General features: G+C 45.7%; 1 protein-coding gene across 2 annotated transcripts in view; it reads right to left on the bottom strand.

Annotated features, from left to right (window-relative positions):
- Positions 1 to 14,164, bottom strand: part of MYBL2 (v-myb avian myeloblastosis viral oncogene homolog-like 2) — a 40,498-nt gene that overhangs the window by 18,020 nt on the left and 8,314 nt on the right. The window contains exons 3-5 of one of the 2 annotated variants that reach the window (XM_006881538.1): positions 6,322 to 6,393; positions 5,684 to 5,776; positions 4,054 to 4,274 (exon numbers count right to left, since the gene is read on the bottom strand). In XM_006881538.1, the coding sequence (XP_006881600.1) occupies positions 4,054 to 4,274; positions 5,684 to 5,776; positions 6,322 to 6,393 (386 nt within the window). The remainder of the gene's footprint in view (positions 1 to 4,053; positions 4,275 to 5,683; positions 5,777 to 6,321; positions 6,394 to 14,164) is intronic. The other variant, XM_006881539.1, reaches the window with a different exon arrangement.

Here is a 14,164-nt window from a genome sequence, read left to right as displayed (position 1 = left end):
CCCTAAACCCTGCTCTATCCTGCGCCAACCGCACCGCCTCTGACACACCCATCCCGATTACCCCAGTCACCGAATCAATCCATCTCATAGAGGGTCTTCTCCTCCTGCGCTGCTTTTGAGCTGTGGTGCTGGAGAAGGGTACTGAATGTACCATGGACTGCCAGGAAAACAAACAGATCCATCTTGGAGAGTATTAAACCAAGCTACTCCTTGGAGGCAAGGATTCTGGGGCTTCATCTGACATACTTTGGACACTTTGGACATAATACAGGGTAGCAGACTCAAACTCGGAATTAGTCCTGCCTCAGACCCGACCCTCCGCTGAGTTTCTGAGGCTGCAGACAGCACAGGAGAAGACTGCCCATCCTTCCTCCATGCAGCTGCTGGTGGATTCGAACTGCTAGAGACGCTGCCTGTGGGTAGACAGTGAAATTCTCTACAGACCACGCCATGCCACCAGAGCTCCCCTTCAGGACTACTGTTAGGTATCATCAAGTCGGATCCAACTGACAGCTGGTTTCCACAGGCATAAACTGCATGGAGCAGACTGCTCATCTGCCTCCCATTGTGCGGCTGGTGGACTCAAACTCCCTGCCTTTGAGTTGGCACCACAACTCCTTACCCATTAGGCCACCAGGGTTCCTTATTGGTAGGTGCCGTCAAGTCAAGTAGGACTCTTGGCAGCCCTGTGAACCACAGTTTTGAGTCTTGCCCTGTCCTCATCATCTACAAAAGCAAAGATGCTGTAACAGTAATAACACTGAAGAAATACTCTTACTGTGATATGAAATGATAGAGTACCAAAAGGGGTCCAGAGAAGTAGAGAAGCAAAGAGTAATGTGGTATCAGACACACACAACATGGTATAAAACAAAAAGCAGTGCAGTACCAGAAGAGTATTCTAGAAGCAAATAACACAACAGTAGAGGAACCCAGCATAGACCTGTCTCCTCCTCCACATGATGCTTAAGAGCTCTCCAATAAAGGGAGCTCTGGTAGCCTCGTGGCAAGAAGCTGCGCTGCAATCCCAAGGCGCACGGTTCGAATCCACCAGATGCTCCGCTGGAGATGGAGGGGCAATGTCCTCCTGTGCCAGTTGGATCTGATTCGACAGCACACAGCAAGTAATATAAAAAAATGAAAAGAAAAAAAAAAAAAAAAAAAAAAAAAAAAAAAAAAAAAAAGGAGAGCTCTGGTGGCCTAGTGGCAAGAAGCTGCACTGCAATCCCAGAGGTGCACGGTTCAAATCCACCAGATGCTCTGCCGAGAAAGGAGGGACATTTTCCTCCTGTACCAGTCAGATCCGATTTGACGGTACGCGCACACACACGCACAAAATAATAAAAAAATTCTTTAAAAAGAAGAAAAAAAAATTTTAAAAAAAGCTCTCCAGTAATCAAGCCCAAGCACCCTTAGGCAAGAAGCAACTCAATTCATTCTACAGAGGGTTTCTGGGAACTGTCCATTGCATGGGAGAAGACTGTCCATCTTTCTCCCACGAAGAACAGATCTGAACCAGCTAAGAGGCGTCACCTTTGCATTAACAGGGCAACTTCCTACGGAGTACGCCAGGATTCATTTATCTCTGGTAAAACTGAACAGTGCCAGGGGAAAGGACTTCCACAGGCTCATTCTCTCAGCCAAAGGTCACTGGCTGTCCAATTCCAGGTGGTGAGCCCCATGAGCACAGGGCAGCACAGGAGCCCGGGCTGTGTACGACTTCCCCGTGACCCTCAGTGCCTCACGGGCATGTGAATGGACACATAATCAGGAGACCTGTGGAGGAAGCGTCTAACAGAAAGCTCACCTAGCAAAGCAAATACACAGGGAACAGGGGACGGGAGAGCTAGTTTCAAAAAAGCATTAGCAGCAACAGAGAAATAGCTGTGACAGCTATAAATAAGAACAGGGTACTAGACAAGGAAAGAAGCTTAGAAAGGAAAACTCTTGGGTCAAAAGAATTTTCTAAAAGGGGTTACTGCTGTCGATAGGTACCATCTGCCTATAGCAACCCCGTGAACAGATCTGAACCTCCTCGATCCTGCCCGCCCTCACGATCAAGTGCGTTGTTCATCTCGTTGAGAGTTGACCCTTTGCTCACTCTCTGCCTTTCCCAGCATGTCTTCTCCTGACAACAGGTCTAATGCATGTGAGACGAAGCTTTACCACCGTAACTTCTCAGGAGCAACCTGGTTGCATTTCCTCTGAAACAGCCTTGTTTGTGTGTGTTCCTTCTTGCAGCAGCCCAGTGTGGATCTGATACACTTCACCAGCACCACAACATACTAACTAAAAGAGTTCAAGTCCACCAGACGCTCCCTGGTTAGAAGACGGGCAGTCTCCTCCTGTTAAGATTTACAGCCGCAGAAACCCAACAGAGAGTGGACAGGAGTCAGAACTGGCTGACTGGTGGTGAGTGAACGTTCCATCTGCGGTTACGGTATCTTCGGGAATGGGCTTCCTAGTGGCACGGAGACTGAAGAGGGAGTTCTGGGGGCACAGTTCATAGTGAGTTACACTGTTAACCCAAAGGCCACACATCTCCAGCAGTTCAAATCCACCAGCAGCTCCGAGAGAAAGATCAACAATCTCCTTTCATTTTAATGTACAGCCTCGGAAACCTCAGAAGTAGGTCAAAGTTAGTAAGAGCCAGAAACAACTCGCAGCTGAGTCTGTTTTGGGCTAACTAAGACCTGGGCCACAGACAAAAAAAAAAAAAAGAAATAAAGCTTTATTGAAATAAACTGTGTAGGGAGGAAAGAAGCAATTATTAATTCCAGAAAAAACAAAAGTGGTACAAGAAAGGAAATTCAAGATCATTTAAGAACGTATTAAAGTTACATGGCACATGCAATATTATTCAAAATGGGTGACCCTGGAGGACATTATGCTGAGTGAAATATCTCAGTCACAAAAGGACAAAGACTGCATAGTGCCACTGTTGTAGAATGGGACTGACATCAGGGATGGGGTAAGAATAAGAAAAACTGGGTAAATTATATATACTGCATTGAAACGGATGAGGGAGAGAACAGTTTAAAAGCAATGTATTATAGGGTATTATGATTATCATAAGAGTCCTGAATGAAGGTTGCAGAGTGGAGTATACTCAAGGTGGGGGTGGGGGAGTGCGGGGGGATTGTATACCAATGAAGGAATTTTTCTTTTACTTTTCAAAGAGAAGAGCGAACTGGGGGTGGGAGTGGTTGGGTGGGGAGAAAAGTGCAACAAGGAATGAACGGAAATCCAAAATCTCTGTAAATGTTCATTAAAATTAATAAAAAAAAAGGAAAAAGTTACATGGCAATAATAATGCAAACCCATGTTTCAATTTAAAATGAAAACATTATAGGGAGCTCTGGTGGCTTAGTGGCAAGAAGCTGCACTGCAATCCCAGAGGTGTGCAGTTCGAATCCACCAGATGCTCTGCTGGAGAAGGAGGGACAATCTCCTCCTGCACCAGTCAGATCCCATTTGATGGTACACACACAAAATAATTTTAAAAAAATTAAAAACCCCAAACAAACACACACACACAAAAACAACCCTAAAGCTTTATATTGGGGCAGTATGGAGATGTGCAAGTTAGCACAACATTTCCAAACACAGAGTTAAATAGTACAAGAAAAAACTAAAAAGGGGAGTCACTACTTTAGTAGGAAGACTTGGTGGCTGAAGACAGGGCACTGATGTTTTCATTATAACCCTTTTAGCAAAATAAACTATGGCTTTTATCTATTTTTTTTGTTGCGTAGGGAAAGCCCACTTTTCACTCTCTCCACCTCTTATTTCAGCCAAGAAAGAAGCTAAGGTCTACACAGGGAGAGGCTGACCAAGGAGAGACAGTCCAGCTGAGAACAAGGCCAGAGACACCTCCACCTGCGGCCTGCCCACTCCAGCCTGAAGCTGCCCTTACAGTCCTCCTGACAATACGTGACTTTTAGTGACCTCCAGAACTGAGGTTGGGGGTGAGACAGGAACACAACGCCCCCTCAGGGAGCCTGCCCATCACGAGCAGGGCTGCCCCCTCCAGTCCCCAGAAGGAGAGCTCACCTCCCCGGCAGCATCTTGGCGATCTCAGCCCAGCGGTTGCCCAGCACCTTGTGGGCCTCACAGATGATGCGGTCCTCCTCCTCAGTCCAGCACGACTTCTTCACCTCAGGGTTCAGGTGGTTGTGCCAGCGCTCCCGGCACTGCTTGCCCAGCCGGCCCTTCAGGTGCTTGGCGATCAGTGTCCACTGCTTCGTGCCGTACTTCTTGACCAGCTCGATCACCTTGGAGAAAAGCCTCGGGGACGTCAGTGGAACCTGCACCAAAGCACCTTCTGACCCAGGATGCACACTTACTGTTGTTGCCCAGAGGGTGCAATTGGCCCTTGCAAGCTGCCCTATCCCACCTCAGAAATGTGGGAGTCACAGTGGTCGTGGGGGACACTGCTCAGAGGTCCTCTGTGTGGACCACGGGCGCCTGGCTGAGGACCAAGCCCTATCCCTGCCATTCACCACCTTGAATAAAGCCAGGCCAAGAGTGCCAAAGACTCTTCTAAAATAGATTAAAAAATTGTTAGCGAGTCAGAACTGACTCCTAGCTGACCCTCCAGGGGGTTTTCAGAGACCATTAATCCCACAGGAGGGGACTGCCCATCTAGTGGATTCGAACTGGTGGAGAGGCACAACCTTTGGGTTGGCAACGTAACTCCCTACAAGAATAGGGCCTCCCTCCCTCTTCAATGCTTCACTCAGGCAACATTTCCAGTTAAAGAGGCAGGAAAGGAAAGCACCTGCCCACAGGGACAGTGGACCAGCACCCAAAGCTCACTTCCACAGCGGGGCCATGAGGCCTAAAGGCGGGAGTCAGAGCTCCCTACTCCTGGTCACGCCCAGAGCTGCGGTGAGGAACCTGGTCATTCTGTGTGCGTGCAGCCCCAAGCTAGGTGCTGGCCTGGAGAGCTGAGCCAGGCTGAATTCAGACTCCCTGTGTTCAGAATACCAACAAAATGTGCGGACCCTGCTTTGTGTGCCTATTTGCTGTCTATTGTGTGTCCAATTTCCACTTGGGTATCCAGGCTGGGTATCAATCTAGACAGAACAGATCATCTAAGCAAGAAGAGTTGGCTGAGGTGACAAGGAGCTTCACTGCTGACTAGTGTGACTCTTTACGACAAGCGCTTTGTCAATGACCTTGATTCTTCACATTTGTTACCCTATTTACGCTTCACAATTATCTTGTAGTTGCTGTTAGCCACATTTTACTGACAAGGAAACTATAGCTGCCTATTTCCACACTGCTGGTCAGTGGCAAACTTGGTTTCATGATTATGTGTCAAATAGTTCTCAGTTCATGACTGGTGAAAGAGACCCATTAGGGAGCTCTGGTGGCTTAGGGGTAAGGAATTATACTGTCAACCCAAAGGTGGGTGGTTCGAATCCACTACTTGCTCATGGTGGGTGGGGGGAGATGGGCAAACACCTACTGTGAGATTTACTGTCTCTGAAAACCTGCTGGAGGGTCAGTTATGGAGACAGAACAACAACAGAGACTCATCACCTTAGGCTAAAGGTACCACAGTATGGGCCAGTGGAGAAACCACATTCAACGCACAGCTTCACAGCTCCTCCATCAGTGGTGGAAGGAAAGGGGGGGTGGGGTGTGTGACAAGGCCTACCGTACCCCAGGAGGTTACCTTTTCGTCTTCCTCTTTGGTCCACGGCCCCTTGACCAGATCTGGATTCAAAACTCTCAGCCATCGATATTGGCATTGCTGGTCAGTGCGGTTCTGGGGAGTGCAAACAGGGATGGTCAGTGTTTCTGGATCACTCAGCCTTGGGTCCTGGTGGAATGTTGACCCCAAGTTGGTATTTGGAGTCAGACATAACTCCGGTACATAAATATACTCGCCACGCTACCCAGCTGCCCAGTCAGAACAGGAATGACACCCCTCTGCTGCTAGAGGGCGAAGGAGGACACTGGTGCTCGGTTCACGTGGAAATCCACCTCCTGCCATCCAAACGCTGACTACCCAAGTGCGCCTACCTTGCAGGAGGGAACGTGTCTTTGTAGCTATGGCTGTTCCAGGTACGGCAAAGCCTAAAGACCAGCGGGGCACTCAGGCTGCTATGTCTGGGGACTTGTGTCAGGACACCCCCAAATTCTGGTTTGGGAGGAAAGGTCTTCGGAAGATTGTGTTTTGGGGTGAGGGAGCATGGCAAGCTTGCTAAGGGCCTTCCTACAGTTTTCTCTCCTCCTCGGCAGAAATTCTGCACCAGCCCAGTGACAGGTCACCCAGCGTCCAGAACCCCTGCCCCTGGCGGCAGTACTTACAGGAAAATGGCTGGCCAGAAATTTCCAGTCTTGCTGTCCGAACTGCCTCACCAGAGCCCTCAGCTGTTCATCCTGCCAACGGCAGAGAGAGGAATGGGCTCACAGAGGTGCAGGTCTCCCCCCAAAAGAACAGCTTTGTCCATCCCGTCAGTCAGGAAGGTAGTGCCAGGTAACAGTGTCAGGCACCAAGGGAGCAGAGACACGACTGTGGAGAACACTAGGGCTGCCGTGGGCTCCTGCCCTCGGAGGAGGGCAGACGCTACACAAGGGCTTACAAAAACAGAACTACAATCCCCCAGTGGCAAGGACATAGAGGAGTGTAGAGGAAGGCTAAGGAACGCTTCCTTGAAGAAGTGAGAGCTGGATGAAGATTCCAGTCATCAAGAGTGGCCAGAATGCAGGAAGCACGGGAGAAGACGGAAGGGTTGGCATAGGCACTTGCTGTTTCCAATCCTCACCTTCTCCCAGACCCATGGGTCACTCTCCAGGCTGCCTCCAAATCCCCTGCCCTTCCTACAACACATCAGGTCAGCTCTCGGGAGCCCATCACTCCTCCTCTGCTTAGAAAATGCTGCATGGCTCTCAGCTGCCAACTAAACAACGTCACAGCTTTCTCAGCCGGCACCAAGGCTTCCTAGGATTTGAGTCCCTAAGTACCTTTACCAACCACTCATCCCCTTCAGGAATTCCTTCTTCCAGCCGAACCTGACTCCCATGCTTGCTTCTCTCCCTACAACCCATTTCCTACTCTGACGGCGTCACCGCTTTCATACTGTCCGTTTTTCTGTGCTGCTCAAATTTCCAAATCCTTACTTTCACCTCAAACGCCACTTTCTCCATGAAACCCCCGAGCCTCCACCAGGCACCAATAATTTCCACTTCTAAATAGACGTCAACAGTCCTTCATTCATCTGGGGCCTCCCTCTCACGAGCCCGGGGCCTGCCTGGTGTATGCCTTGGACAATCACCACGAGCAGACACTGGCCCTGCCCCAGGGCAGCCCCAGTCGGCAGGACCACGGGATGTTCCCTGGCCCTGTGGACAGTCTGTGTCTCTACTCTGCTGCAGGAAACAAGTCTTGTTTATTCTTCTGTGTCCACAGGGCTGAGTGTAGCTGCTGGTCTACAAAGGGGCTTTCTAAGCATTTCTCTGAAGACAAGTCTTTTACCATTTAAGGGGATTTTACAATTCAATACAGTAACTTTAAAACAAAAACCTGGGAACTTGAAAACACAGTGTAATGAGAGGCATAGATTAGAGGTAATTAATTATACGGGCTACAACATATATGAATGATTGCATGAAACCCAAGTGGGGGACTGTATGGATCACAAAGTATAGGAATGAAACACAATGGAAATGAATTACTGTATGAAAACCAATTGTTGCGTGCCGTCAAGTCAGAACTAATCCACAGCTGACCATCTAGAGGCAGTTAATCCCATGGGAGGAGGGAGAATGCCCATTCTTCTCCCACGGAGCAGCTGGTGGATTCGAACTATGGAACTATGTGTCTTTGGGATTGCAGCACAGTTCCTTACCACTTGGCCACCAGAGCTCCCTATAAAAATCAATTTAAAAAAACAAATAAATAAAAAAACAGAAACCAAAACAACTGGACCAAAAAACCTCCAAGGCAGATCCCTCAGAGGTCCAGCTGGGAAGTAAGGGCCAGTGCTTCCTCCTCCTGAAACCGGAATGCTTTGCCTGGAACGTCAGCTCAGGGAGCAGCGGTCCCCACAGAGCAGAGGAGAGGGGCTCAGGCAAAGGCAGGAAGCAACACACAGCTTGTAGGACTTGTAGGGTGTGGGGTTTGCAACTGAAAACACAGCTTAAAAACCAAGAAGGGAAGGGTGTTACAACCACTGAGGGAAGACCACACTCGCTGGCACAAAGGCTGTTATGCACTCAGACTCTCACACGAGCAGCACGTGACTGGGAGGCCAACTGACCACGTTATCTGGAAAAAGAATGAAAGTAGAAAATTGGAAGGAGCGAAAATGGCGGAGTGAGGTGCAGCCTGCTGAACTGGCCTTGGGGCCGGAGGGGTCGGGCCGGCCCTGGGGTGTCAATTGCGTTTAATGGATTATGTAGCTTCCTTAACACAAGAAGAACATTTTCCTTGACATTTAGGTGCTTTTATATTTTCTTCATCCGAGAAAAGAAAGCAAAATTCTGAACTCAGGACTTGACAAGCATTTCTGTGTTGTCTCCTGTATCAGGTACTCCTGCGGCTTTTATCCAGCCACATTACCTTGTCTTCAGATTTGGATATTACTTCTCTACAGTTTACCTCCGGGATTTTGAATGGAAAAGGCTGCTTTTCTTTTTAATTCCACCTCTTAAATTCAACATGGTGAAGTCCCTAAATCCAGTCATTCTGCCAACTTCTCCAAAGAAAGAATCAGTTGTCATGGGTCTTCTGCTGCTTCCTTAATTGTAAAGAAACTATTTTAAAAACGGGAGCCTGGGGGAGCTCTGGTGGCCTAGTGGCAAGAAGCTGCAACTACAATCCCAGAGGCGCATGGTTTGAATCCACCAGATGCTCTGCCGGGGAAGGAGGGACAATCTCCTCCTGTACCAGTAAGATCTGATTTGACGGTACACACACAAACACACACAAATAATAAAATAAAATAAAAACGGGAGCCTGATCTTAATTGGAAACACATACTTTGATGTTATTATTTCTGAATTCTTTACCTTTGGTTCCAAAAAGAAGACAATAAATAGCAAGAATGGATGACTTAAAAAAAAAAATGGAAGTGGAAAATTGGGATCGGCAACTTCTGAACTGCAATTAAACCCAGTAGTGAAAAAGCAACTACCCATGACAGGCAGGGAGAGGAAGCAGGAAGTAAAGGCCCAGGGCTCTGCTATCAAAGAGTTTTCTGCCGACAGCACCCCAGTCAACTCCACCAAATACTGAGAAGGGGGAAAGCTAATACCTTCCAAGATTTCAATGTATCAACAACAGCAAAATCACAAGTTATACTGTGAACAGAGAAACAACGGCCTATCAAAACAAATGTCAAAAAGAGAAGGGAAAGTGCATCTCTGTTGTTATTGACCTAGGGGTGACCAAATAATGTGGGAAAGAATGGAAGACTATAATACAACATTAAATAAAAATAAAGAATAAAGGAAATAGTTAAAAAAAAATAAGATGAACAATGCATGAACAAATTGGAGATCTTAAAAGAAATAGTGCGGAAAAGGGGGGCTGTATACAAATGAAGGAATTTTACTTTTCAGACAAAGGAGAGAATTGAGGGGGAAGGGTGGGCAGGGAGAAAAATGTAACAACGAATGAATGAAAATCCAAAATTTCTGTGAATGTTCATTAAAATTAATAATAAAAAAAATAGAGCAACTGGAAGGGTCAATAACTGAAACGAAAAGTAGAAGAAGAACCTGGGTGGAGGAAAGAGGAAACTATGCAACAATGAATGAATGAAAACTCAACTTATCTTTTATCTAGACTGCTTTCTGCCACCCTCTTCCCCAGTAAACCTGAAAGCAACACCCCCCCACAAAAAAAAAAGAGGGCTGACTTGAACACAAGCCATAGATGTGGCCTGGGCTTCCAGCAAGATTGTGTCTATAGGAAACACAAGGGAGACACACTCCTTAGAATAACTAGCAAGTCCTCCACCAGTAAGGAGATTGACAGAGAGCATGTACCCAAGATAAAGTCTTGAAGGCAAGAACTAGTAGGATAGGAGGATTAATGGAAATTAGAATTACAGGGAGGAAATAGGAAAGATGTGATTGCCTTATGGATATTGTACTAAATGTTATAAAACAAAACATGTGAATGATTGAAGAAAAACCAGCATATTCTGTAAACCTATTGTAAATAACAATAAAACAATATTTAAAAAAAACCCTCAACTTATCTGTAAACTTTTGTTAAAATCGCAATTAAAAAACTTTAAAATAAATAAATAAATGGTAGAAGGACCTAACAGATTTGAAAAGGCAGAAGAAGAACCTGTGAAGGAAAAGATAAAATGGTTAAAATTAGAAAACTGAAAAGCAGTTAAGAACAGTGGCTTAAGAAGGTTGTGGTACAGTTTTGGGTTGTTGTTTTTTGTTTTGTTTTGTTTTTTAGTTTTGGGTTTGTTTTTTTTTTTAAATTAATTTTAATGAATGTTTCCATAGATTTTGGATTTCCATTCATTCGTTGTTGCCCTTTTCTCCCTGCCCGCCCCTCCCTCCCCGGCTGTGTAGAGTTTATGGATAAAGTGTGGCTGGAGTGCTCCTTGGAGACAGAGGATGAAGTTTCGTCCCACATATCTGGGTATGTTGGCAGGAGAGGGTCTTCACTGGAGATGGACATTATGCGTGGGATGGTGGAGGGGCGTCAAGAGAGAGGAAGACCCTCAACCTGGTGGACTGACAGTGACTGCAGCAATGAGCTCAGGTGTGTCAGAGAATGTGAGGATGGGACACAGGACAGGACAGGGTTCAAGTCTGTTGTTCACAGGGTTGTTATGAGTCGTGCTCAATTTGACGTCTCTTCCCAACAATCCAAGAATCATGGGGATTCCACAGGATCAGACGGAGAGATCAAAAGAATATCTGAATGTAAATAGATTAAAAGCTCCCATCAACAGTGGTCGAATAGATTTTTAAAAACATGTTCATCCACCAGATGCTCCGCTTGGAGAAGGAGGGATAATCTCCTCCTGTACCAGTCAGATCTGATTTGATGGTGCACGCACGCACAAAAATAAAATAAAATAAAGTAAAATAAAATAAAATAAAATAAAAACATGTTCAAACTTAAGTTTACAAGAGACACCATCTCAGACCCAAGCGCAAAATATGGTTGACAGTGAAAAAAATTATTTTTAAAAAAGTGGAAGGATGGAAGAAATATTCCATACAAAAAACAGAACCAAAAAAGAGCTGGACTTGCAATCTTAACATTAGAAAGAGTTGATTTTTAGACAAAATCTGTCAGAAGAGATAGAGACGGACATTGTACTGAGGGCCTATGAACAATAGCTCCGAACCTGCCCTATCTTGAGCCAATCTCATGGACTCTGACAAACCTGTCCCCACTGCCACAATCACCATGTCAATCTATCTCCTCCAGGATCTTCCTCTCCTGTGCTGTCCCTCCACTCTTCCAAGCATGATGTCCTTTTCCAGGGAACTGGTCCCGCCTGGCCACATACCCCAAGTACGTGAGACAGAGTTTCACAATCCTTGCCTCCAAAGAGAAACTTGGTTCCACCCTCTCCAGCAGAGATGTGTATGTTCTCTTGGCAGTCCATGGTATGCTCAATGCTTTCCTCCAGCACCACAGTTCAAAGGCATCGATTCTTCTTCTGTCATCCTTATTCACTGTCCAGCTCTCGGATGCATAGCAAGTAACTGAGAAGATCACGGCTCGGATCAGACACATCTTAGTCTTTAAACTGACACTGTTCCTCCTTAGTACTCTGGAGAGGTCCCTGACAGCTGGGTTTCCCAAAGTAAATGACTGCTGATGCCAAGACTGTTGATTGTGGACCCGAGCAAGATGAAACTGTTAACACTAGTCTCTTTTTCAGATTGTTTGTCAGTCTCTTTTTCATCTACCATTATGCTGCCCATTGGCCTGGTGGTGGCAATTTGGTTTTCTTGATGTTGAGCTGCAATCCATATTGAAGAATGCAGTCCTTGACCTTCTGCAGCAACCCCTTCGAGTCCTCCTCAGTATTGTGTGCATAACACAGGCTGTCAATGAGTCTTCCTCCATTCCTGATGCCACATTCTTCTTCATACAGTCCAGCCTCCAGAATAATCTGTTCCGCATATAGATTGATATGTTGTTGTTGTTGTTAGGTGTCCTCAAGCCCACTAAGACTCAAAGCCATCCAATGAACAATAGATCTTGAGCTTTTTTGTTAATCTTTTCTTCATCTATCATGGTGTTGTCTACTGGTCCAGAGGTGAGATTTTTATCTTCCTTGATGTTGAAATGTAACCCATATTTAAGGGTAAAATCTTTGACCTTCTGCAGTAACTACTTTCAAGTCTGTTCACTCTCTGCAAGCAAAGCTGTGTCATATGGGAGTACAAGTAACACACTGCAGTCAAGTCAGAACTGAGGCAGTGAATTTCCAAAGTTCTAAAAGGGAGGAGAGGAGATGCTGGTGAGTTTAAATCATCTTTGGGTTAACAGTGCAACTCGCTATAGCTTCTACCACCAGACCTCCCTAGTATAGAGTATACCTTGATCATTCTCCTATAAAACGTGAAGAACAGAGTAATGAAAACTAGCAAATAGAGATGAAGGGAAATGAGAAGTCTGCCCAGGTGCAGAAGCTCCGAAGAAACAAGGACCTCCCGCTAGAGAGTGGACACCAGGACACAACTCCCCTTGAGTGCTCCTTGGAGGTACAGACGGCCAAGCGTCATCTTTCACTCTTTTGACAAGGCAAGATTGGTCACTGGAAAGGGGACAACAGGCTTGGAAAGATGGAGGGTCAGTGAAGGAAACTCCGGATGAGATGGACTGACGTGGTGACTTCAGCAATGGGCTTGAGCATTTAAGAGATTAACACAATGCCACAGGATAGGGAAAGGTTGAGGCCGGCTGTTCATAGGTTTACAATGACCCATATTGGACTTGAGAACACCTAACAACAATAACAAACAAACAAACAAACAAGGGTGCACTATGGTAACATGCCTGTGCTGGCCAATACGAGAGACTGTCACAAAATAAATTGGTCAAAGTCACCCACTTGTGGTATTTCTGCTAGAGCAGCTCTACAGAATAAAGAAAGATACGTTCACAAAAAGACCTAAATACATACCTGCTGCAGCTGATTACATGCAAATAAAAATCTCATGGGGTGTGGTTTCTTGGTTTGGATGTTTTAGGTCTTAAGTTATGCATCCTAGTTAACTGCCCTAATAAAGTGTGTTGCAAGAGGCCATCCACAGCAGGACAATTAGTCTATCTGCCTAGAGCAAAAGACTGAGTAACAGGAAAGGGATATGGAATGTGTGACAGTTTCCATGAACTGTCTCCTGCATCTGGAGACCAGAACTGGATGGCACTTGGCTACCATTATTATTGTTGTTATGTGCTATCGAGTCTACTGAACATTTTGTCAAAGATTCATAGAAGAATCACAATCAAAAGGAGGAAAGTGCAGGACAGAATTTGAAATTTTCCTGGACTCCAGACTTTTGGAGCTATGAAGGTTGGATAAACTCTTTACACTGTTGTCCTGAGATTACCTTTAAAGTTTAAACCAAAAATATGTCCTGCATTCTTCTTAAAACTAAATAACAGATTAGCTTCTTGTAATGCACCATCAAGACTGATAGCAATCCTGTGAACAGCAGCTTCTGAATTCTGCCCAGTCCTCAGCCAGTCTCAGGTCACACCTCCCCCAACTGCCTCAGGACCTTAGTTTAACCAGTAAAAAAACATCTTAAGCATTACTCTCTTTTAAGAACTACCCTATGGGATCAAAGTGATTAAATGGGAATCTTAGAGTACAGGGAGTTTATGTTAATGAGGACACACAGAAAAGGACAATCAGTAGGTTTTCACAATGCAAAGAACATAATCTGTCACTGAAGGGCCCACAGAGACTGTTGGAACAGGCATATGTTTGCAGTAAATACTGTTAACAAAACAAATGAAATTGAAAAAAGATAAAGAGGGTGCCTTTACAGAGACTTGTACACCAATGTTCATGGCTGCATCATTCACCATCGCAAGAAAGTGGAAACAGCCAAAAAAAGTTATGGTACATTCACATGATGGAATACTACGCAGCACACAGGAGCAATGATTTCGTAAATCACTACCTAACTTGGGAGGAACTGG

Source organism: Elephantulus edwardii, unplaced genomic scaffold, assembly GCF_000299155.1.
Source record: "Elephantulus edwardii isolate Elephantulus edwardi_28Jun2011 unplaced genomic scaffold, EleEdw1.0 scaffold00015, whole genome shotgun sequence".
Classification (NCBI taxonomy): domain Eukaryota; kingdom Metazoa; phylum Chordata; class Mammalia; order Macroscelidea; family Macroscelididae; genus Elephantulus; species Elephantulus edwardii.
The sequence above is the reverse complement of the archived record's forward strand: the minus strand, read 5'-3'. Positions and strand labels throughout refer to the sequence as shown.